At 39.7% G+C, this 22,002-nt stretch overlaps 2 protein-coding genes across 13 annotated transcripts in view; both read right to left on the bottom strand.

The window, feature by feature from the left end:
* Nucleotides 1–22,002, bottom strand: part of LOC108254731 (uncharacterized) — a 78,495-nt gene that overhangs the window by 28,510 nt on the left and 27,983 nt on the right. For 6 of the 10 annotated variants that reach the window (XM_053673918.1, XM_053673916.1, XM_053673923.1 and 3 more), the window contains 7 exons: nucleotides 21,303–21,386; nucleotides 21,202–21,220; nucleotides 21,064–21,098; nucleotides 20,912–20,943; nucleotides 20,729–20,795; nucleotides 17,880–17,920; nucleotides 16,127–17,648 (listed from right to left, as the gene is read on the bottom strand). In XM_053673918.1, coding sequence (XP_053529893.1) covers nucleotides 17,562–17,648; nucleotides 17,880–17,920; nucleotides 20,729–20,795; nucleotides 20,912–20,943; nucleotides 21,064–21,098; nucleotides 21,202–21,220; nucleotides 21,303–21,386 — 365 coding nt within the window. In that variant the 3' untranslated portion in view covers nucleotides 16,127–17,561. Of the gene's footprint in view, nucleotides 1–16,126; nucleotides 17,649–17,879; nucleotides 17,921–20,728; nucleotides 20,796–20,911; nucleotides 20,944–21,063; nucleotides 21,221–21,302; nucleotides 21,387–22,002 lie in introns of those variants that run through there. The other 4 variants (XM_053673920.1, XM_053673922.1, XM_053673919.1 and 1 more) reach the window with 4 other exon arrangements.
* On the bottom strand, nucleotides 6,675–10,250 carry LOC124626016 (uncharacterized). Of its 3 annotated transcripts, none has more exons than XM_047149533.2 (7): nucleotides 9,945–10,250; nucleotides 9,806–9,859; nucleotides 9,659–9,712; nucleotides 9,388–9,441; nucleotides 8,238–8,321; nucleotides 8,137–8,155; nucleotides 7,406–8,033 (listed from the first exon to the last, which is right to left on the bottom strand). In XM_047149533.2, exons 1-7 carry the CDS (start codon nucleotides 9,967–9,969, stop codon nucleotides 7,934–7,936), a joined length of 390 nt encoding a protein of 129 aa, XP_047005489.2. In that variant the 5' UTR covers nucleotides 9,970–10,250; the 3' UTR covers nucleotides 7,406–7,933. The 3 variants fall into 3 exon arrangements, with proteins under 3 accessions (XP_053529905.1, XP_047005489.2, XP_053529904.1); XM_053673929.1 differs by having other exon boundaries at nucleotides 7,406–8,030; XM_053673930.1 differs by lacking the exons at nucleotides 7,406–8,033; nucleotides 8,137–8,155 and adding an exon at nucleotides 6,675–7,399.

Genomic DNA, 22,002 nt, shown 5'->3' with positions numbered 1-22,002 from the left:
GTGTGTGTGTGTGTGTGTGTGTGTGTGTGTGTGTGTGTGTGTGTGTGTGTGCAAATAATTGTTTGTAGCACACCAGTCAGTGCTAGCATAGCGCTCAGATTTATTTCTGACTCTACTCGTGGCTTTTCTCTTTCAGCTGGTGAAACTTATTCATGAAGCAACTGTAAAACCATCAGCTCTTTATTAATCTGGACTCAGCCTTGAACTCCATTCAGTGACATCGCAGTTACAAGCCAGCAGAAGTCCAATTCATTTCAAATGCAAAAGCAAGCTATTCAATTAAAGCACATGTTAAGGCATAACAGACATAAGAATAATACTGTAAATAACTATTTACATTCATTAAGGTGTAATATACATCAGTGTATCTGCAGCAGGCTGTACACTGCGTCATTGTTGGTCACGTGTGTGTCAGGGATGGAGCTGTACACATGATACATGTTGACCTGTTAAAACAAAATAAGATGTCAGCTCTTAGAAGTGTCTTTTAAATAAAAATATATTGTTGACTTGTCAAGTAAAGCGATGCTTCAATGTGTAGTTCTGCTACTGCAGACAAAGCCTGACTGTGCAGTAGAAATGAAGCCAAGAAAGCCATCAAAGGTAATGTAATATGGAAACTCTGACCACAAATCAGTGTAACAGTTTATCCAGTAACTGATAGCAAAATGTCTGGTTCATGCACGTAACCCTGTTCCCTGAGAAGGTAACGAGACATTGCATTTAGCATAACACTATGGGAGCGCCCTTGCGTGCGCCCGGAATCTGAAGCTTGTGTCATGCTTATTTATAGGCTTGCCGTGATGAGGTGATGTGGCAATTAAGCGTGTCACGTGATATATATATATATATGGCACCTGTGAACTACGCCGTCAGCCTCTATTATCTGAAGCGAAGACGCAATTCACAGGCTTACCCCGGTATGACAAAGCTACACAATGTCTCGTTCCCTTTTCAGGGAACAGGGTTACATGCGTAACCCGGATCCTTACAAAGGGAACTCCACATTGCATTTAACATAACACTATGGGAACGAGAATACCTACTGTGTCATACCGAGGGTACAGCCTGTTCAAAAAGACCCAAGCCCGAGGGTCACTGCAAGACATTCGAGCCCGGGGCAGAATGAATATCCAGGCTGTAATATCGAATGGATGTGTGTAGCATAGACCACTGTGCAGCAGCGGTGGACGTGAGTACAGAGAGCCCTTACCGGACACAGCAGGTGCATTCTCTCTTGTTCCAGTGTGGGGAACAGAGGAGGGCCGAAAGCCTGCAACACCTCAGGCTGGCCAGCAGATGGGGCAAAAGAGAGAACTTGTAGATCTCCTACTCGCTTGAGAGATGTCAGGGAAAGCAGAAGAGCCACCTTTAGAGTCAGAAGCTTCTCAGAGGCTGACTCTAAGGGCTCAAATGGGATACCTGACAGACCTTCCAGGACCACAGAAAGGTCCCAGGAAGGTATGTGTGGTCTGCAGATGGGCTTCAGCCACCTGACACCACGAATAAACCTCGAAGTTAGAGGATGTTGCCCCACAAAGGTGCCATCAACAGGGGTGTGGCTGGCCAAAACGGCAGCCACGTAAACCCTGATTGTAGAAGGATCCCATCCTGCTGAGAAATGTCCCTGTAAAAACTCCAGGACTGTAGCTATTGCACAGTTCACTGGGTCTGGCTGGCGTTCCTCACACCACAAGACAAAAAGCCGCCACTTGAGCACATATAATTCCCTAGTAGATGGTGCTCTAGGGTTCAACATGTTTTCTACAACCTCAGTTGTGAGACCAGAATCTATGAACTGGTGCCCCTCAGGGGCCAGACCCACAGTTTCCATAATTCCGGCCAAGAGTGTTAAATCAGCCCTATGGCTTGAAACAGTAGATCCCTGCGGATGGGAATCTCCCAAGGAGTGCCATCTAGCACGGATATTATCTCTGAGAACCATATTCGAGCTGTAACTTGTGGGAGCAGAGCGATCGGGGGAAAAGCGTACAGAAACGACCTCGACCACATGTGCACCATGGCGTCTAGCCCTAATTGTGCGGGAGAAGTGAGGGCGAGCCACAGCGGGCAGTGTGTTGTCTCCTCTGGTGAACGCATGCAGTCCTGCTTGGCCAAACCTCCGCCATATGGCCCGAAGGGAAGAACCTGGTCTTGGCTATGTGGAAATATGCACCTTTTAGATCTATCGTCACAAACCAGTCTTCAAACTGGAACGATAATGTGAACGATCCATGTGGAACGATAAGTTTGGGCGTCAACATCTTGAACCTGTATGTCCGAAGAGTACTGTTCAGATGACGCAGATCTAAAATTGGTCGCATACTCCTCTATTTTTTGCGGACCAGGAAATAACGGCTGTAAAAACCTCCCTCCCTCAGGGAACGGTGTACATATTCAATAGCCCCTTTGTCCAAGAGGGATCTTACTTCCTGTGCTGACTACTGTGGTGAGCACACCTCTGAACCGGGGGGGTTGATCTCTAAACTGGACCCGGTAACCCTTAACTATTAACTATTCCACATTCTGTTGGAGGGAAAATCAGATTTTCGTTGCCCTGTGACAGCTCTCTGACCATTCTCAGATCAGGCCTAGTAGCAGGCCACGACTGTGGCCTCCCAGTTCCCCTGGCTGTCTGCGGGGGTTGCCGGGCTGCCATACTCGCCTTCTGTGTCTGCTTCACACTAGCGCTGACTCGGGCTCCACTCGTGAATGCCCGGGTGAACACGACACAACAGGGAAGGAACTGGCTAAATGCCGCCATATATTGAGCTCACTCAGCAGGTCTGCTTGGTAGGCCTGCAACACTGTCATTGTCTGCAGTGACCCACAAGCAAGACTACTACATCATAGGCCAAGCCCACCAATGTCACGGTGGCCTTACATGGTGGCTTGGGTGGTAAAGCTGCCCCCCCCCCCCCCCCCGAAATTACCTGCCGTCGATGGAGAGAGGTATCTCACAAGTGCCTCGTCCACCTTCAGCATAGCTAAATAGCTATGCCGTTCATTCCAAATGATGGCCGAATAATCCGACATCGTAGGGTTATAAATACGGCTTATGCATGGTTTTCCCCCAGAAGCCTGATATTTTGTCATGCACTTCTGGAAGAAAGGGGAGTTTTCTGCAGTGTGAGGGATTTAGTTTCACTGGGGAGAAAAAAGCAGCTCTTTATATGCTGCTCTCGGTTTTTAGCACATCCTTCTGGCTCCTCAGAGTCAGAGAGGAATTATTACTATTATTTTTGTGTGCTTTTTTTTTTTTTGGCTTTCCATAGCGGAAGGAGGAGTCGCGACGCGAGCTCCAAAATCCAGCGGAGAGCCGGACCTGGAAGACAGCAAGAGATAGAGCAGTGCTTGTCTCCGGCACCTCTTCAGGATCCATAAGTGATCCCCTGGACCTGAGACGGCTAGCTGCCTCGGCAGCGGCTGGCCCAGATCCACAAGGCTCTGAAACCCAACTCGCTTCGGCTTCCAAGAAGAGAGTGAATCGCGAGTGGAGCTGCCTAATGTAAGCCGTTACAATGCGCTGTCAGACCTCTCGAGGGTTGCCATCGCATGCTCCAACCCTAGACACTTCACACAGAAAGTGTGCACTACAAGGCATAACACACTTCCTGCATTCTCTCACTCATTCCTTTTTTTTCTTCTCTTTTTTTAAAGGGATAGAAAGGTCCAGAGATTTTGAGAAAAGATAGAGAGGAAATGAAGCAGATTTTTGTTTCTTTACACAAACGACCAAAATGCAGTCTTGCTGAAGATAATAAGGCTGATGGCGTGGTTCACAGGTGCCATATATATATATATATCACACGACGTGCTCTTGATGTTGTACAGGATAAACCCACATGACTGTGCAGTTGTTGAGATATGGTCTGTAAAGGTCAAACTGTCATCAAGAATCACCCCAAGTTTCCTGGCCATCCTGGTTGGCTTGAGTGTGCTTGAGCCGAGCTGTACAGTGAGGTTGTGGTTGATTGAGGGACAGGCTGGGATGACGAGAAGCTCAGATTTTGTCAAGTTGAGCTTAAGGTGGTGTTCCCTCATCCAGACCGAGATGTCCAACAGGCAAGCAGAGATACGTGCAGAGACGGATGGATCATCAGGCTGGAAGGACAAATAGAGATGGGTGTCATCAGCATAGCAATGATATGAGAAACCATGAGACTCAATCACCTGCCCTAGAGATGTAGTGTAGATAGAAAAGAGCAGTGGACCCAGAACTGACCCCTGTGGAACGCCAGTTGTGAGTTGCTGAGTTTCAGAAATACCTCCCCTCCATGATACCTTGAAGGATCTGTCTGAGAGATAGGATTCCACCCAGCACAGAACCGTTCTGGTGATGCCCAGGCTGGAGAGAGTTGACAGGAGGATCTGATGGTTCACAGTGTCGAAAGCAGCAGAGACGTCAAGTAGGATGAGGACAGATGATCTAGAGGTTGCTCTTGGTAGTCGGAAGGCTTCAGTGACGGAAAACAGAGCAGCCTCCGTGGAGTGATTGCTCTTGACGACAGACTGCTTGGTGTCCAGGAGGTTGTTCTTTGTGAGAAAATTGGAGAGTTGATTAAAAATGGCTCTTTCAAGAGTTTTGGAAAGAAAAGGGAGGAGGGAAACAGGTCTGTAGTTGTCAACCACAGCAGGGTTAAGTGATGGTTTTTTAAGCAGTGGGGTAACCCGGGCCTGCTTAAATGAGGTAGGGTATGTGCCAGTAGAGAGGGATGTGTTAAAGATGTGTGTAAGTGCAGGTAATATTGTGGGAGAGATGGACTGAAGAAGAAGAGAAGGGATTGGGTCAAGAGGACAGGTTGTGCGACGGCTAGAGAGGAGGAGTTTAGACACTCTGAGATGGGAGAGAAGGAAGTCAGTTGGAAGTTACATGGAGGAGGAGCCGGTCTATGCATGTCTGGGGTTGAGAACTGGTTCCTGATTGATGTAACCTTGGAAAAGAAAGTGGCAAAGTCATCTGCAGTGAGAGAGGAAGGGGAAGTGGGAGGAGGGGGACAGAGAAGAGAAGAAAAGGTTTTGAAGAGAGTGCGGGTGTTGGGAGAACTGCCAATTTTCTCTTGGTAGTACGTGGCTTTAGCAGTGGAGATGCTATTGGAAAAAGAGGAGAGAAGTGTTTGGTGATTGGTTAGGTCACTTGGATTGTTAGATTTACACCATTTCCTTTCAGATGCTCTTAGTTTGGCCTGGTTGTTTCGCAAAGCTTCTGAGAGCCAAGAGCTAGAGGGTGATGTGTGAGCAGGTCTGGAGGATAGGTGGCAGATTTATTCTTCTTCAGTATCAGTTCACTTTATTTTGGTCAGCATCACCACAGCTTAAAACCCTCATAGCATCTCATCTTAGTTTTTATATGGGAAAAATTAATAATATTCTTGGATTGGACTTTTTTTTTTGCAAATGTATAAATGGATCATTCTCATCCAGTGCTGATTCTTTCTCACCCACTTTGGTCTGAGGATAAAAATTACTGTAGTCTTCTGGACATGGATCCCATTCTTCTCACAGGTCACTCTCATCTATGCATTAAATAATAACCTTTCAATACAACTCTCCTGAAGACAGACGTCCAACTCCTCTCTTTGCCCAGTCTGCAAGACTGTAAAGGGTGCATCATCACGAGATTACATCATCAGCATATAGAGAAATTAAACCTGTTATTTGCTGACTCATCACTCATTTCTGGCAGTATTCCTGCTATTTTCAGCTGCTGTTCAATCACTTATATCGCTAATGGTTTTTAGATTGTTCCACTAGCCCTGGTATATGAATAGACGTGTAAACTGACCAATTTTTTTTTTTTTTTAATCCTGATTTGTAGACACTACAAGTGTGCAAATAAACCTAGACAATCTGAAGATCAGTTCAGTTTCCTGACTCATCTTTGCTGAAATTCTAACAGACAGCATGATTTTTATTTATTTATTTTATTTTTTTACTATTTCACTAAGGCATGAATGGCAGAAACACTTTAAAACATATAGAATTCACAATAGGTAAGGGTTTAATATTTATGACACAGTATGTTGTCAGGTTCTTTGATACAGTAGACCTTTAAACTGTCAGTGCTGGAAATTTATTCACAGAAAACCACACATTATGAACAAAACCACACATTATGATCAAAATATCAGAATGCAGAAGCAGAACATTAACCACTGTACACAGACAAGATACAAGACAATAAATAGACGCTGTACAAGTGAACCAGATACAATAAGTATAACACAACACAGCAAACTTTTTCTTTGACCCATCACTCCACATCATCACTGCATCACCTCCAGGCTTCCCTCATGAAGATGTTTAATATCAGTACTTCATTTATAGACTAGGGAGAGCCAACATTCATTCATTTAATCCTGACTATGATTACAGAACTGTCCTCACTGTTCCTTCTTCTCTACTTTAACGGCAGTATTTATTTCACCCACTAGAGGGTGACAACGCCCCAGAATCTGCTCAGTAAAGTTATTATTATTATTATTATTATTATTATTATTATTATTATTATTAGTATTATTATTATTATTATTATTATTATTATTATTATTATTATTATTATTATTATTGTTATTATTCTTATTCTTATTCTTATTATTATTATTATTATTATTATTATTATTATTATTATTATTTTAGTTTCTACATAGTTGGATTAACTTCAACACAGTTACTTCAATTCCATAATACTGAGTGAGCTGTTTTAAAGTAGTTATTTATTGGCATTAATATCTCCAAAACATTTAAGATGTCATGTTGAGTAAATCTGTAAATAAGCATTCATTAGTATATTAGTTTATATACAGTAAATGAGGACAGATGATTTCCCATGTGATTATAATATAATGTTGTACACGTACAGATTCTTTAAGGAAAAAACAAAACCTGTTCATTATCAGATAAACAACTGTGACTGTTCTAGATTTATGAATACATGTACATGTTAAATAAATAATTACAGATGTGATCCTGCCTCAAATATAAAAATAAAACAACAAAGCAAGACCAATAAAATTAATCCACACAGATAGGCTGTATAAGAAGATAAAAGATAAAGAAGCAATACTCGGATGATTTAAAGTGCATCTCTGATTAAATGATTTATTGTGAGTTTCAAATTCAACAGTAAAATAGTTCACCCTGCAGATTTCCTTTAGAAAACACACGGTTCATGATAAAGGCAGACTGTGAAAAGCATTCATGAGAATCAAATGAATTGTTAGGAACATTTGTGTTATTTAACAAATAAGAGTTTATTGAGTTCAGACTTTAAACTGAGACAGAAGACAGAAGCTGTTCAGTGTCCATCATTCAGAGGAAGCTGAAAGGAGCTGTGTTTCCTCTGAGAACTGCTGAGAGGAGAGTGTGTACATCACCTCTGTGTAAACCTCATCACCGCCTGCAGGGGGAACAGTTCACACACACATTCAGCTTTAACTTCTTGTAAAAAAAAAAAACAACTTTCAAAAAACATACAAAAAAAAAAACACTGTAGTGCTTTGAAATAAAAAGCATTTTTAAAAAAAGATTCATTTACACCAGTAGTTGTTTAATTACATACAGTGCTGTTTTATTTCTTTTATTATGATTAAGTGGATTTAATAAATTGTGGTTGGACTTTTCAGTGTAAAAAAAAAACATTTTAAATGATTTATTAATACTTCATAACGCTGATTAGTGTTCACCTGTAAATCTGTTGAGACCTAACATCACAGAGCCAATCAACAGAGACACAACAACAGGAGACATTTCACACGGTAGTCATTTATGATAACACATAAGGTTACTGTATATCTTTATAAGATTTCTAAAGGAAACTGGCATCTATGTCATAATGTCACATGAGCTAACATTTACAGCAGAAAACAGCTTTTCAGTGATATATGACGTGATGTGATTGTGTGAAGTGGGTGGAGCTTCTTCAGTTTTTAATTTAAAATAGTTTTTTGTTTATGGCTTTTGGACTTTTCCAGCTTGGTAAGAAAGTGATAAATGTACCCTGATCACGGTGGGTCGTGTTCAATTTACATCTGCTGAAGATAATCCACACAGATATACACGGCTATTAGATGCTTAGATGTGATAAAATCAGGATTTAATAATACGCAGTTCAGTTGAACACAGTAAATTTCTAACCTCTCAGTCTTCTGCTTGTCTAAGAAACAAAAACACGTTCAGTCATGTCATAATTATCAACACCATCAAGATTTTGCTAAAAGATGAAGTTAAAGACTTACTGATACACACGCAGAGACAGAAGCCCATCAGTCCAGCCAGTAAAACACACACACCGGTGACTGACAGTACGGTAGGCAGCGATCCTGAATAAAATGAAAACAGTCTCTGTTAATATTTGATAAGATATTGGATCATGAGATCATTAACAGTTCCTGACTGTTGGACGGGGCTCTTATAGTAAAATACTGAGAGACGAGGTGGTGTGATGAAGTGCAGTTACTGTTAACACTCCGACGTTCCCATAACAACACGCCCCCAACTGTTTTATTCCTCTTATACCACAGCAACGTGCCAGCAATTACAATATTTATTTATTAATGTATAATCCCAATTCCAAAAAAGTTGGGACAGTATGGAAAATACAAAAAAACAAACAAAAAGAGTCATTTGAAAATTCAATTCACCCTGTACTATATTGAAAAGACATTATTAACACATGAAAATGTACACTCATTTCAAATCTGATGACTGCAACACCCTCCAAAAAAGTTGGGACAGTCGACTGTTTACCCCTGTGTAACATCACCTTTTCTTTTCATAACACTTATTAAGCTGAACCCATCCTTGCTCTTGAAGGACTAGGCCTTTTTTGGAGGTTCCTTATATACTATTATTAGACGATTGCCTCGCCTGTTTCACATCACCTTCTTATTTCAACTTCTCTCATCGTTATTAGTCCTAAATTGCCCCGTCCCAACTTTTTTGGAACGTGTTGCATGCATCAATTTCAAAATAAACATTTATCTTAAAAAAAACAAGGAAAATTATAATGCTACATGTCTTTCTGAACATTATTTTTGTAATGCTACATAAAGAATGTCGTATGTGTTCTGTTAGCTGGGAAAAACCCTGAATCCTCAAATACGAGTCAGTTTTCTATCTACTGAAGTGTGAACAATAAAGAACATGTCAGAACAGTTAGCAATCAAGACAGTGTTATGTTTACAAATGATAGAATAAATACAATGCAGGTGATATCGAAATTAATGATACATCAGAATGATGTACCTTTAGGACGATCCCGCTGGTTGGTTAACAATAAAAAGACACCTCAAATGTTATTGCGTTACTTACACCAAATCAAATGACCAAAGTAAAATGAACATCACACAATTCTAACATAATGCACATTAAACTTGAATGACTGACCTGCAGTGGATTTCTGTGTAGTGACGGACTGCTGTGTTGATTCAGAAGAGGAATCTGACATGCAAAGGGGTTAAAATGCTTTAAAAATATAAAGTAATGAAAATACAATTGATTTAATATAAATGTAAATTATAAGCAGACATTAATACATTATATTACATACACATTATACACACATCTTAAAATGTGTAACACAATGCAGATTAAACTTCAGTTATAAAAAAAAGTGTAACAGAACTAAACAGCAGTAAATAAAATAAAATGAACTCACATGCAGTGGATTTCTCAGTAGTGATGGACGGCTGTGTTGGTGTAGGAAAGAAACCTGATGAAAAACACGTAAATAAGTTCACACACAATTCAAATGTATAAAAGTAATTCAATTAAACATTAAGTCATGTGATTAATTGTAACTTACGTGTCATGTATTTATCACTCATTATTGTTGTTGTTGTTGTTGTTGTAAAGAAATCTGACAAAAGATGAAATGAAAATGAGTTAAAATTATTCAAAGGTATAAAGTAATGGAATACATAATTTGATTTATTATAACTTACGCATCATGTTGTGTTTATCACTCATTAGAGAGCGAGCAGTCGGGTCAGAGATCAGTGAATAATCACAGCTCACTTCACGACTCTTTACTGACTGCAGACGATTAAACACAGCGTCTCTCTGTGCTGTAAAACTACAAACCTTCAGAGATTTTCTCTTTTGAGATGTTTGGTTTAGGAAAAGCTGAGTATTTTCTCCAGTGTAGAGATTACAGCTAAAATCAGCAGTTACTGACTCTGACCCTGATATTTCACACACAAATCTGAATACATCAAACTGACCATCATGACTGACGGTTAGTCTCGGTTTCTGATCTGCAGAGGAATAAATAAAAGATATAAATAAATATATAGCACTATAATGGATGTGTAGAAAAGAGGTATTAACTGTTACAGACGTTCATGTTGTGGTAATAAATTCAAGTGTGAATTAGAAACATGATTAAAGCAGACAGTAATATACATCAAATGTAATGTAGAGCTTACACCGCACTGAGACTGGAGCTGGGAGAGAGTGAGGAGAAGGAGTACGAACAGAGTTATCCAAAGCGTAGTAACAAGTAATATGAAGTGTTCCAGGAGAACTTCGTCCTGTCCACCTGATCAGTTCAGAACCAGTGACTGAGAGCTGACATGATGGAGAGAGTTTTAGATTTGTGTTGTCTCTCTCTGGGTAGAACTGACACAGAGACACTTTAACATTGTCTGGAACATGACAGTGAATCTGCACTGATCCTCTCTCTGTGAGAACTTCAGGAGACACGGACAGCCGGGGCTGAGGAACATCTACAACCACACACAAATCACACAGTCCAGGACAATGTCAGTCACTGATTCCTGAATGAAGTGTTGAAATTGATTCCTGTTGAAACTCTTTCCATGTGTGTAAACACACAGGTAGGATTTTAGAAAGTTCAGAGTACATTTGTATTCATATTTGTTTTCCTAAATATCATATCCAGAACAGGATCACACATTCATGTTGTTTTAAATCTAAAGAAGTAACACATTAAACTGTAACGTGTCTATTTTAATCTCTAGATGTATTTGAGTTTTGGGAATTAAACTGTGATACTTAAAGAAATAAATTAACCAAAAATTGATTCCTCTTTAGTCACTAAATAAACTACACACATAAAATATATTGTGGAAAAAAGGAATATTTAATATAAAATAAACACATCTTACATGTGTAACATAATGCACATTAAACTTCAGTTATAAAAAAAAGTGTAACAGAACTAAACAGCAGTAAATAAAATAAAATGAACTCACATGCAGTGGATTCCTCAGTAGTGATGGACGGCTGTGTTGGTGTAGGAAAGAAACCTGATGAAAAACACGTAAATAAATTCAAACACAATTCACAGGTAGAAATGTATTTAAAAACAAATGTAAGTAATTTGTTTATTATAACTTACGTGTCATGTTGTATTTATCACTCATTAGAGAGCGAGCAGTCGGGTCAGAGATCAGTGAATAATCACAGCTCACTTCACGACTCTTTACTGACTGCAGACGATTAAACACAGCGTCTCTCTGTGCTGTAAAAATACAAAACTTCACAGAGTTTCCCTTTAGAGATCTTTGGTTTAGGAAAAGCTGAGGATTTTCTCCAGTGTAGAGATTACAGCTAAAATCAGCAGTTACTGACTCTGACCCTGATATTTCACACACAAATCTGAATTCATCAAACTGACCATCATGACTGACGGTTAGTCTCGGTTTCTGATCTGCAGAGGAATAAATAAAAGATATCAATAAATATATAGCACTATAATGGATGTGTAGAAGAGAGGTATTAACTGTTACAGACGTTCATGTTGTGGTAATAAATTCAAGTGTGAATTAGAAACATGATTAAAGCAGACAGTAATAGACATCAAATGTAATGTAGAGCTTACTCAGCACTGTGACTGGAGCTGGGAGAGAGTGAGGAGAAGGAGTACGAACAGAGTTATCCACAACGTAGTAACAAGTAATATGAAGTGTTCCAGGAGAACTTCGTCCTGTCCACCTGATCAGTTCAGAACCAGTGACTGAGAGCTGACATGATGGAGAGAGTTTTAGATTTGTGTTGTCTCTCTCTGGGTAGAACTGACACCGAGACACTTTAACATTGTCTGGAACATGACAGTGAATCTGCACTGATCCTCTCTCTGTGAGAACTTCAGGAGACACGGACAGCCGGGGCTGAGGAACATCTACAACCACACACACACACACACACACACACACACACACACACACACACACACACACACACAAATCACACACTCCACTTAATACACACACTGAACATCAAACTGAACATGCAGAAGTATCTCTCAAAATCTCTAGAATTATTTGTAAACATCTATTAGAACAAATCACTGAACTCACAGCACCACAATAACGACTCACATTGAGAGTTAATGTCCAGAATCAGATGGAAGAAGAACAGGAGGACGAGCAGCGCCATTTCACAGCTCCTGGATGAAGTGAAGGCATCGAGACACTCGTTTCAAGAGTAATAAAATCAGGAAGCAGGTCATTTAAGCCACAGGAAAACCACGTAGTCTAGTGTTTAACAGAACGCTCAGCTCTCCACACTGCTCAAGTTCACACACTCACTTCTGAGCAGTTTACACATAACTGAAAAAAGAGCTTCAATGTGTTTGTTTAGTTCTATACACAACACTGTAATTACTCTAACTTATAACAATTTCTGTCTTGTTGTGTATTGTGATTCTGTCTTAATGACTTTCACCTCCAGTCTCCCTTCATAAATATGTTTAATATCAGAACTTATTTGATCAAACTGTGTAGTTAATACACACTGTATGCAGTATCACACTGATATACCTGGACTTTTGAAAACAAGAGGAAATGCTGCTATTAGAATATTTAATAGCTGTCAAATGACTAAAATTAGTTTAACACAAGTCTGAAGAAATGCACAAAATGTTTTTAAAAAAATGAACAAGTGAATCTTAGAAATATCTTGAATAAAGTCAAATTTATTCACATTTTCTTTTTATGAAATTACAGGAAACCAAATATAAGATCATTAAAGCTATTTTTGGATTTTCGTCTTTGTCATATCACAGCAAACCAGTGACTACATTTCCCATCCTGCACTGCGGCCTACAAACATGGCCGCCATGGACTGCAATTCCCAGAACACTCATTCATTCTAATCACGCACACCTGCATCCGATCTCACACACAATCACACCACCTTTAAAAGGACTTTCTAGGCATTCACTCTGAGAAGTATTAGTGTTATCACTGTATCAAGCGTCTATACCCTGGTCCATCGTCCCGTCCCGTCTCGTCTCGTCCCGTCCCGTCCCGTCTCGTCTCGAGCCTCTACCTGTTTGTAGATCGCCTGACCCATTGGCTGTTTTTTCGACCACGCTATTGTCGCATGATTTGGATTTGTCTGCCTGCCTCTCTTTATTAAAAGTCTTTATCTGCACTTGCGTCCTAACCTTCATTACAAGGATTATGTGACCGTCTTCCTTTGGCAGATAATTTGTCTTTTTTCTCGATCTTTTTTTAAATGAACATAATGGTCTGACAACATAAAATTTGAAACTTGAAATTAGTGAAAAAAAGTCTAGAACCAGGTTTGTTTTATTGTAATGATAAATTTGACTGTATTCAAGATCATTCCCACTTGCCAGATGTCATTAGCGGGATCTATTTGCGTGTGCATCTCTCTTTAGTGTTAGTACATGAAATAAAACTGGGGGAAATGCAGACAGGTTCTTTATAAACATCATTATTCATTTATCCTGTGTTTCAGATAGAAAAGCTTTTATTATGCTGGATTATTTTGTAAAATGCGCTGGTTCATGCGTGTAATCAGACCGATGCTTTGTAATAAAGGAAACATCAGCTAAGTTTAAACCTTGACATCTTGAACTTATAGAAGTGCATTTAGTGATCATTTTTTATAAATGCACAATCGGACATATCTGAGACGCATCACTACAACAGCTTCACGTTAAGCACTAAGTGGAACAATATTAAACATCTCGATATTAAATGCTTAGCAATGTTTTTTTCTTAATATCTGGAGAAAGATCATTTTCGATCAGAAGAAAAACCCAAAACGGTCCACCTGTCACGATTCCCCCTTGAGACAGCGCTGCAGGTTGCAGCGTGCTCGGAAAGCCGGAGCACGAGCGCGTGTGCACGGGCGTGGACGAGCTAGGTGCGCGAGCGCTCAGCGAAGGCATGCTTTTCGATTGTTTAATGACTGGGAATTTGTTTTCTGTGGACACGTGTGTTTGACACGTGTGTTTGATTATGTTCTGTCTCCGCCCCCGTTTAGTCATTGGTTGTTGTCCGAAGGTGTGTCTACATTGGTTTCAGCTATCTGTATTTACCCTTGATTACATTTGTGATATAAACCCCTCGTTCCCTGGACACTTTGCGCAGTATTGAGTATAGTGCTTTACCTAGTTATATATAGCGTCATGGTCCATACCGTGTTTCTCGTGTCGATTCCCACCTAGCCCAGTTTATACCTGGTTCCAAATCTCCCAGCCCATTGCCTGTTTTTGACTACGTCTCTGTGTCACGTTTTGAATTTGTCTGCCTGCCTCCTTAATAAAAGGTCTTTATCTGCATTTGCATCCGCACTCAACTCCCTTACGTCTCGGGACGTTACACCACCTGAAAACTCCACAGTGTCTCATGTCTAATGTAGTGAGGTGTGCCGTGATTAATACGTCATCCCTATTAACTACGTGGCCAATGGGCTCTCTCCCTACCACACTATATAAGTTGTTTATGCCTCATGGAATGCGTCTTGGTCGAAACCCCGCCTCTTCCTTTCGTTGCTACGGACTACAGAGTGTGACGTTGGGCTACCGAGACTGTGTGCATGGGTGGTGTGCTGCTCACTCTCAGTGCGGTGTGCCGTCAAGGCTCCCATCGGTGTAGCATGGCAGTTTAACGGAGCCCCGGTCGGAGCGCCAGCTGGCTGAGTGAGGTGTGGTCGTTTCGGTATAGCTCCTCCCCCTCACTTGCGGGGCCACGTTGCTGCGTTGGGCTGCTTTGTTTTGCTTTGCTTTATTTTTGCTTTATTTTGCTTTGCTTCGTGTTGCCTTGTTTTGATATTTTGCTTTATTTGTGTTGGTAACTGTCACTCAGATCAGTTTTTTTTTTCCAGTTCAGCTGTGTTGTAACAGTCTTTATCAACTGTGCTGTACTGCTGTGTGGTAGGTTTTGGTCGGTCTTGGTAAACTTGCTACCTGTAATCAGTTTGAGCTCGGGGTTATCTGATTTTTCTGACAGTAAGTTTTGTCTTTTGTTTTTATTTATTATTTTTTTGTTTGCCTGCTTTGAGCATATTGGAATTGATTTTTTTTTCTTGTGTTTTTGTTTTCTCCTTGTAGGAGCTGAGTGCTTCCTGAGGCTGGGGGGAGTTCTTTGCTGCACTTTAGGCTTTATTTAACTAAGGGTTGTTATTATTATTATTATTATTATTATTATTATTATTATTATTATTATTATTATTATTGCTGTGTTTATTTGCAGTGAATTTTGTGGGTATGATTCTGATTGGTGGGGTTCTTTTCCCTTTTGTAGAGCTGGTGCTGTGGTACTAGCCTGCCCTTCATATAGGAGGCCTCAGTTCTCCTATGATTGTTAATTTCTTCTTGTGACTGTTTTATTTGACCAATGCCTGACTGTGTTGGTTGCTGGTTTTTTTTTTTTGTTTGTTTGTTTGTTTTTTTATAATTCTTGGCCAGTCTTTAACTTCAAAATAAAATATTTTTGTATGGAAACCCATGCCTCTTGCCTGTTCTAAGTGGATCGTGTTTGTTAGGGTTGTTTCCCCCGTTTTCTCGAGGTGGCGTAGTTGCTACAAACGAGCCACTTGCTACATACATATAAATATGTATGAATGCTTCATATATGAAAACAAACCTTGACAAAGAGAAAATTAGGAGGACAGACCGTACCATTTCTCATACAGAGTGAGACCACAGACGAGACAGAGATCTTTCTCACACAAGCTCACAGGAAACCCACGGCTTACCATAAAAATACACTTGTCATTTCAGCTCAGTTTTTTTACTTTATGTCTTGAGCACATGAGGTATAAATATCCACCACCATCACCTCAACACCCTCACAGTCCTGTGAGAACAAAACGTTTGTATTTTTTATAGACCAGTACAGAAAACTGACCCTCAGCAAGATGTTTATTACGTTATAGATGAACAAATCTGTAAAATCACAAATACATCAATTAATAAAAATCATTTATACAATGTGCAGTTCACAAAGAGGCGAAACTGCAGCGACTACATCAATACGTTAACCATGAGTAAAGAATAAACACTCTGTGTTGTGCTGTTTTGGGAAAATAATCAACAACAGGTTGGTGAGATGAAGCCGACTTACAGTTACTAAGCCAACTTTGAATCTTTTTTGTCTAACAGCGCGTCCGCAAGTGTTTTATTCCTCTTACAAAATGGAACTTATTAAAAATGAGACTTTTTTTAAAAAAAATCCATTTATAGCTACAGCTTTACTGTTACAAAGCTCTGACACTGGAGACTCCTTCCATAAATCATATATAAACACATCCTTACATAAAACTTCTCCATATCAACAATTAAAACAAAAAAAACATCCCAGTGAATGAGCGGTTACTATAGAAACAATAAAGTATTAGAAAAAGTGCTTTAATATAAACCTGTGATGTGCAGGTTATAGAAAACTAGTTCAAAACTTTGCGTCTTTATTATTACAATATAAAAAGTCTCTGACAACTATTTGTCTTTATTTATGAATTATTTTATAACAGCTTTTGGATGCTCTTTCACTGTAATGTATTTTATTTTATCTGTGATATTAAAGGAACATCTGTGAAACATACACTAAATGCCTTATTGCTTCAAACTACAGTGTTTTTGTCTTTACTGCTTTGTTTCACCCTACGGGTGTGCAAACTTTTGCACGGTCACGCATTAGGTATTAAATCGACACCTGGGCGTTCAGTGAAGTCTTTCCTGCCCTCTAGTGGACACATTCCGGTACTGCAGAACAGTTCTGTGGTTCATTTATGTCAAGTCCTAGGCTGTACATGTTTGTTTAGATAGCAGCGGCGTCATTAGGAGAGTTTGTGCGGTTTAAACCTCTGATGTTTTGCGAATATTATTTGTGTTAATATCATCTTGTTCTGGTATTTAAAAGGCCTTCATTTGAAAACCAGCGCGTCGCCTTTTTAACGTCATACGGTTTGTTGTTGTTGGTGGGACATCTATTAACTTTGCACCCCAGGAAACGCGCACTGGTCACGTGATCGGCTTAATGCGCATTTTAATGAAACGTTTTATATTTTATATAAATCTAGAGATAGAAGAAGTGACAACATGCATGAATAAACATCACCTTTAAGTCATTACACCCCTTTACATCACTTTAAGAGATAAGGCCGCAATTTTCACCCCAAACTAGGCTCCATTCAGTGACATTGCAGTTACAAGCCAGCAGAAGTCCAATTCATTTCAAATCCAAAAGCAAGCTATTCAATTAAAGCACATTTTAAGGCATAACAGACATAAGAATAATATTTCTAAATAACTATTTACATTCATTAAGGTGTAATATACATCAGTGCATCTGCAGCAGGCTGTACACTGCGTCATTGGTGGTCACGTGTGTGTCAGGGATGGAGCTGTACACATGATACGTGTCGACCTGTTAAAACAAAATAAGATGTCAGCAGTTAGGAGTGTCTTTTAAATAAAAATGTATTGTTGACTTGCCAAGTAAAACGATGCTTTCATGTGTAGTTCTGCTGCTGCAGACAAAGCCTGACTGTGCAGTAGAAATGAAGCCAAGAAAGCCATCAAAGTCTGTAATATGGAAACTCTGACCACAAAACAGTGTAACAGTTTATCCAGTAACTGATAGCGAAACGCTACTCACCACTGTTATCTTAGAATCCACTTTTATGTCTCCACTGGTGTCTGAAAATTCACATCGTGTGTAAAGTTTAAAGTGTCTCATAGTGACATGACATTCAGATTATAAAACAGTTTCTTTTGGCTGCATTATGTAGTGGAAAAAATCTTTCCAGTCTAAGTTAAGAAACTTCACAGACAAAAGGGTTTGTAGAGGCCAAAACATCGTCAAACTTTATCGAAACAGTAAAGTGAGACAATCTGCAGAAAGACCAAATTATGCAAACACGCACATGCCCTTTTATACCTTTCTGCAACAGCGAGCTCATCTTAGACGGGGTTTTACCTTTTCTCATTAGAAACAAACCTTCAATCTCCTTCCCCACAATGAATTATTCATGTCTATATAATATCTTAGATGTGTGGAGCATGAGCAGTTAGTTGCTTTTCTTAAAGAGGTTTTATGAGACAAGGTTTCCTTTAAATAAATAATAATAATAAAGGTTTCACTCAGAAACTCAGTCTTTTGTTTTTTGTTTTTCTCTGACCAAAACTCCCCTCTCAATGTCTCAATGAGCTTCTGTCTGTCATCCTACTGTAGCTGATATCTGCCTCCCTTCCCGAGGCCCTATCCTAACAGTTTCAGCGAATGTCTAATGTGAATTTATTGCTGTGCAGAAAGGTACAGGAGGATTAACTAATACTGATTATTAGATTATGCTTCTAAGTAATAATTCTAAATGTTAGTTACACATATTGATTACACTTCATCAGTATATTCTATAATTACAACCTTTACTGGACTAGATTTATTTATTTATTTTATTTGAAGAGGGAGAAAACCCCTAAATATGTTTTGATACTATAAAACTGTCTTAAATACAACAATTATCCATCAGCTGGAAAAATGAATGGATTGTGTTTAATAATACCTGAGTACTGAATGCTCCTGTTACGTGTTTCACCTTCATTTGTTCAGTGGATTTAAACAGTTCCTTCACCTCGACTCTTAGTGGGGGTTTGACACTTTCCCTGAGCATTTCTGCAAGCTGTTTAATATTATATCCAGTGTCTGAGTTCCACTTCGGTCTTTGTTTACAGGTTTGATTAGCCTGCATGGTTCAGATCTCCTTATAGATTATCCACAGGGTACAGTGCATCCAGAAAGTATTCACGGCGCTTCACTTTTCCCACATTTTGTTATGTTACAACCTTATTGAAAAAAGGATTAAATGCATTATTTTCCTCAAAATTCTACAAACAACACCCCATAATGACAACATGAAAGAAGTTTGTTTGAAATCTTTGCAAATTTATTAAAAATAAAAAACATAAAAGCACATGTAGATAAGTATTCACAGCCCTTGCTCAATACTTTGTTGAAGCACCTTTGGCACCAATTACAGATTCAAGTCTTTTTGAGAATGATGCTACAAGCTTGCACACCTATTTTGTGGCAGTTTCTCCCATTCTTCTTTGCAGGACCTCTCAAGCTCCATCAGGTTGGATGGGGAGCGTCGGTGCACAGCCATTTTCAGATCTCTCCAGAGATGTTCAATGGGGTTCAAGTCTGGGCTCTGGCTGGGCCTCTCAAGGACATTCACAGAGTTGTCCTGTAGCCACGTCTTTGTTATTTTGGCTGTGTGCTTAGGGTCGTTGTCCTGTTGAAAGATGAACCTTCGCCCCAGTCTGAGGTCCAGAGTGCTCTGGAGCAGGTTTTCATCAAGGATGTCTCTGATCAAGGATGCTGCATTCATCTTTCCCTCGATCCTGACTAGTCTCCCAGTTCCTGCCATTGAAAAACATCCCCACAGCATGATGCTGCCACCACCATGCTTCACTGTAGGGATGGTATTGGCCAGGTGATGAGCGGCCATTCAGGCCAACGAGTTCAATCTTTGTTCAATCTTTGGTCTGAGAGTCCTTCAGGTGCCTTTTGGCAAACTCCAAGCGGGCTGTCATGTGCCTTTTACTGAGGAGTGGCTTCCATCTGGTCACACTACCATTCAGGCCTGATTGATGGAGTGCTGCAGAGATGGTTGTTCTTCTGGAAGGTTCTCCTCTCTCCACAGAGACACGCTGGAGCTCTGTCAGAGTGACCATCAGGTTTTTGGTCACCTCCCTGACTAAGGCCCTTCTCCCCCGATCGCTCAGTTTGGATGGGCGGCCAGCTCTAGGAAGAGCCCTGGTGGTTCCAGACTTCTTCCATTTATAGATGATGGAGGCCACTGTGCTCATTGAGACCTTCAATGCTGCAGAAATGTTTCTGTACCCTTCCCCAGATCTGTGCCTCCATACAATCCTGTCTCGGAGGTCTACAGATAATTCCTTGGACTTCGTGGCTTGGTTTCTGCTCTGACATGCATTGTTAACTGTGGGACCTTATATAGACAGGTGTGTGCCTTTCCAAATAATGTCCAATCAACTAAATTTACCACAGGTGGACACCAATCGAGTTGTAGAAACATCTCAAGGATGATCAGTGGAAACAGGATGCACCTGAGCTCAATTTTGAATGTCATGACAAAGGCTGTGAATACTTATGTACATGTGCTTTTTTTGTTTTTTATTTTTAATACATTTGCAAAGATTTCAAACAAACTTCTTTCACGTTGTCATTATGGGGTGTTGTTTGTAGAATTTTGAGGAAAATAATGAATTGAATCCATTTTGGAATAAGGCTGTAACATAACAAAATGTGGGGAAAGTGAAGCGCTGTGAATACTTTCCGGATTCACTGTAAGTCACTGGATGTTTGGGGTAATTTTAACCCAATTTCTTTCTACTCTTTACCTCTTAGTGCATGTGTTGTGTGTTTATTGTAAAGCACCATTAAGTGATGTTATGTGTGTGAGTTTGTACTGTATAATTTACCTAAAGGCAGGGCCGGTAAGGGTACTGAGCTGATCACAGAATAAGTTTCAGCAGCTTCTGAGCCAGACTAAACATCAGGAAAAAGTCTGTTAGACTTTCTTATTCTTCAGTCCTTAACATTACATTAACTGGAACTGATAGTGAGTTACAATTTATTATTCATAAGACAGAAATGCTACTTACATTATTCATATTGAGCACGGACATCATGACTCCTGGAAAAAACAAAAAACAATACTTTTAAATCTACTTAAACTCAGTGGACGTGTGCTTAGTTAAATTGTCGTTTATGGCTTTTGGACTTTTCCAGCTTGGTAAGAAAGTGATAAATGTACCCTGATCACGGTGGGTCGTGTTCAATTTACATCTGCTGAAGATAATCCACACAGATATACACGGCTATTAGATGCTTAGATGTGATAAAATCAGGATTTAATAATACGCAGTTCAGCTGAACACAATAAATGTCTAACCTCTCAGTCTTCTGCTTGTCTAAGAAACAAAAACACGTTCAGTCATGTCATAATTATCAACACCATCAAGATTTTGCTAAAAGATGAAGTTAAAGACTTACTGATACACACGCAGAGACAGAAGCCCATCAGTCCAGCCAGTAAAACACACACACCGGTGACTGACAGTACGGTAGGCAGCGATCCTGAATAAAATGAAAACAGTCTCTGTTAATATTTGATAAGATATTGGATCATGAGATCATTAACAGTTCCTGACTGTTGGACGGGGCTCTTATAGTAAAATACTGAGAGACGAGGTGGTGTGATGAAGTGCAGTTACTGTTAACACTCCGACGTTCCCCCAAGTGACCACAGCAACGTGCCAGCAATTACAATATTTATTTATTAATGACGGACAGCTAGTACTTTTTTCCATTTCTAGTTCCAGTTAGTGTTGTGGAATGTCTGCAAAACAGAAACTTTCTGAATGTTTTATATTAAGTACTTTTGGTTCCTGTAGCGTGCAGTCAGTCAGGTCCTCTGGGTGTTTTAAGAAGTTGTTTTTTTGCAGTTGTAGGAACATTAACACTAACGTTGCCATAATGTGAGAAGCATCCAAGGAAAATTATAAGGCCAAACTTTACGACACATCTTCCTGAACATTCTTTTTGTAATGTTACAGTTCATCTTGTTGCATACATAATTAAACATTCGTATGTCTTCTGTTAGCTGGGTAAATCCCTGAATCCTCCAAATATCACAGAACTACACAGGGTATCTTGTTTTGAACGAACATTTCAGAACCGTTAGCAATCAACA

This window comes from Ictalurus punctatus, chromosome 21 (genome assembly GCF_001660625.3).
Source record: "Ictalurus punctatus breed USDA103 chromosome 21, Coco_2.0, whole genome shotgun sequence".
Lineage (NCBI taxonomy): Eukaryota > Metazoa > Chordata > Actinopteri > Siluriformes > Ictaluridae > Ictalurus > Ictalurus punctatus.
Note: the sequence above shows the minus strand (reverse complement) of the source record. Positions and strands in the feature narration are given on the sequence as shown.

What these genes read in the sequence shown, in the direction of transcription:
- LOC124626016 (XM_047149533.2), bottom strand. Translation starts at nt 9,969, where the DNA reads ATGAGTGATAAACACAACATGATGC. An exon ending in TGATAAACACAACATGATGC is followed by an intron (nt 9,860 to 9,944) that starts GTAAGTTATAAT and finishes ATCTTTTGTCAG; the next exon opens with ATTTCTTTACAACAACAACA. An exon ending in GAGTGATAAATACATGACAC is followed by an intron (nt 9,713 to 9,805) that starts GTAAGTTACAAT and finishes GTTTTTCATCAG; the next exon opens with GTTTCTTTCCTACACCAACA.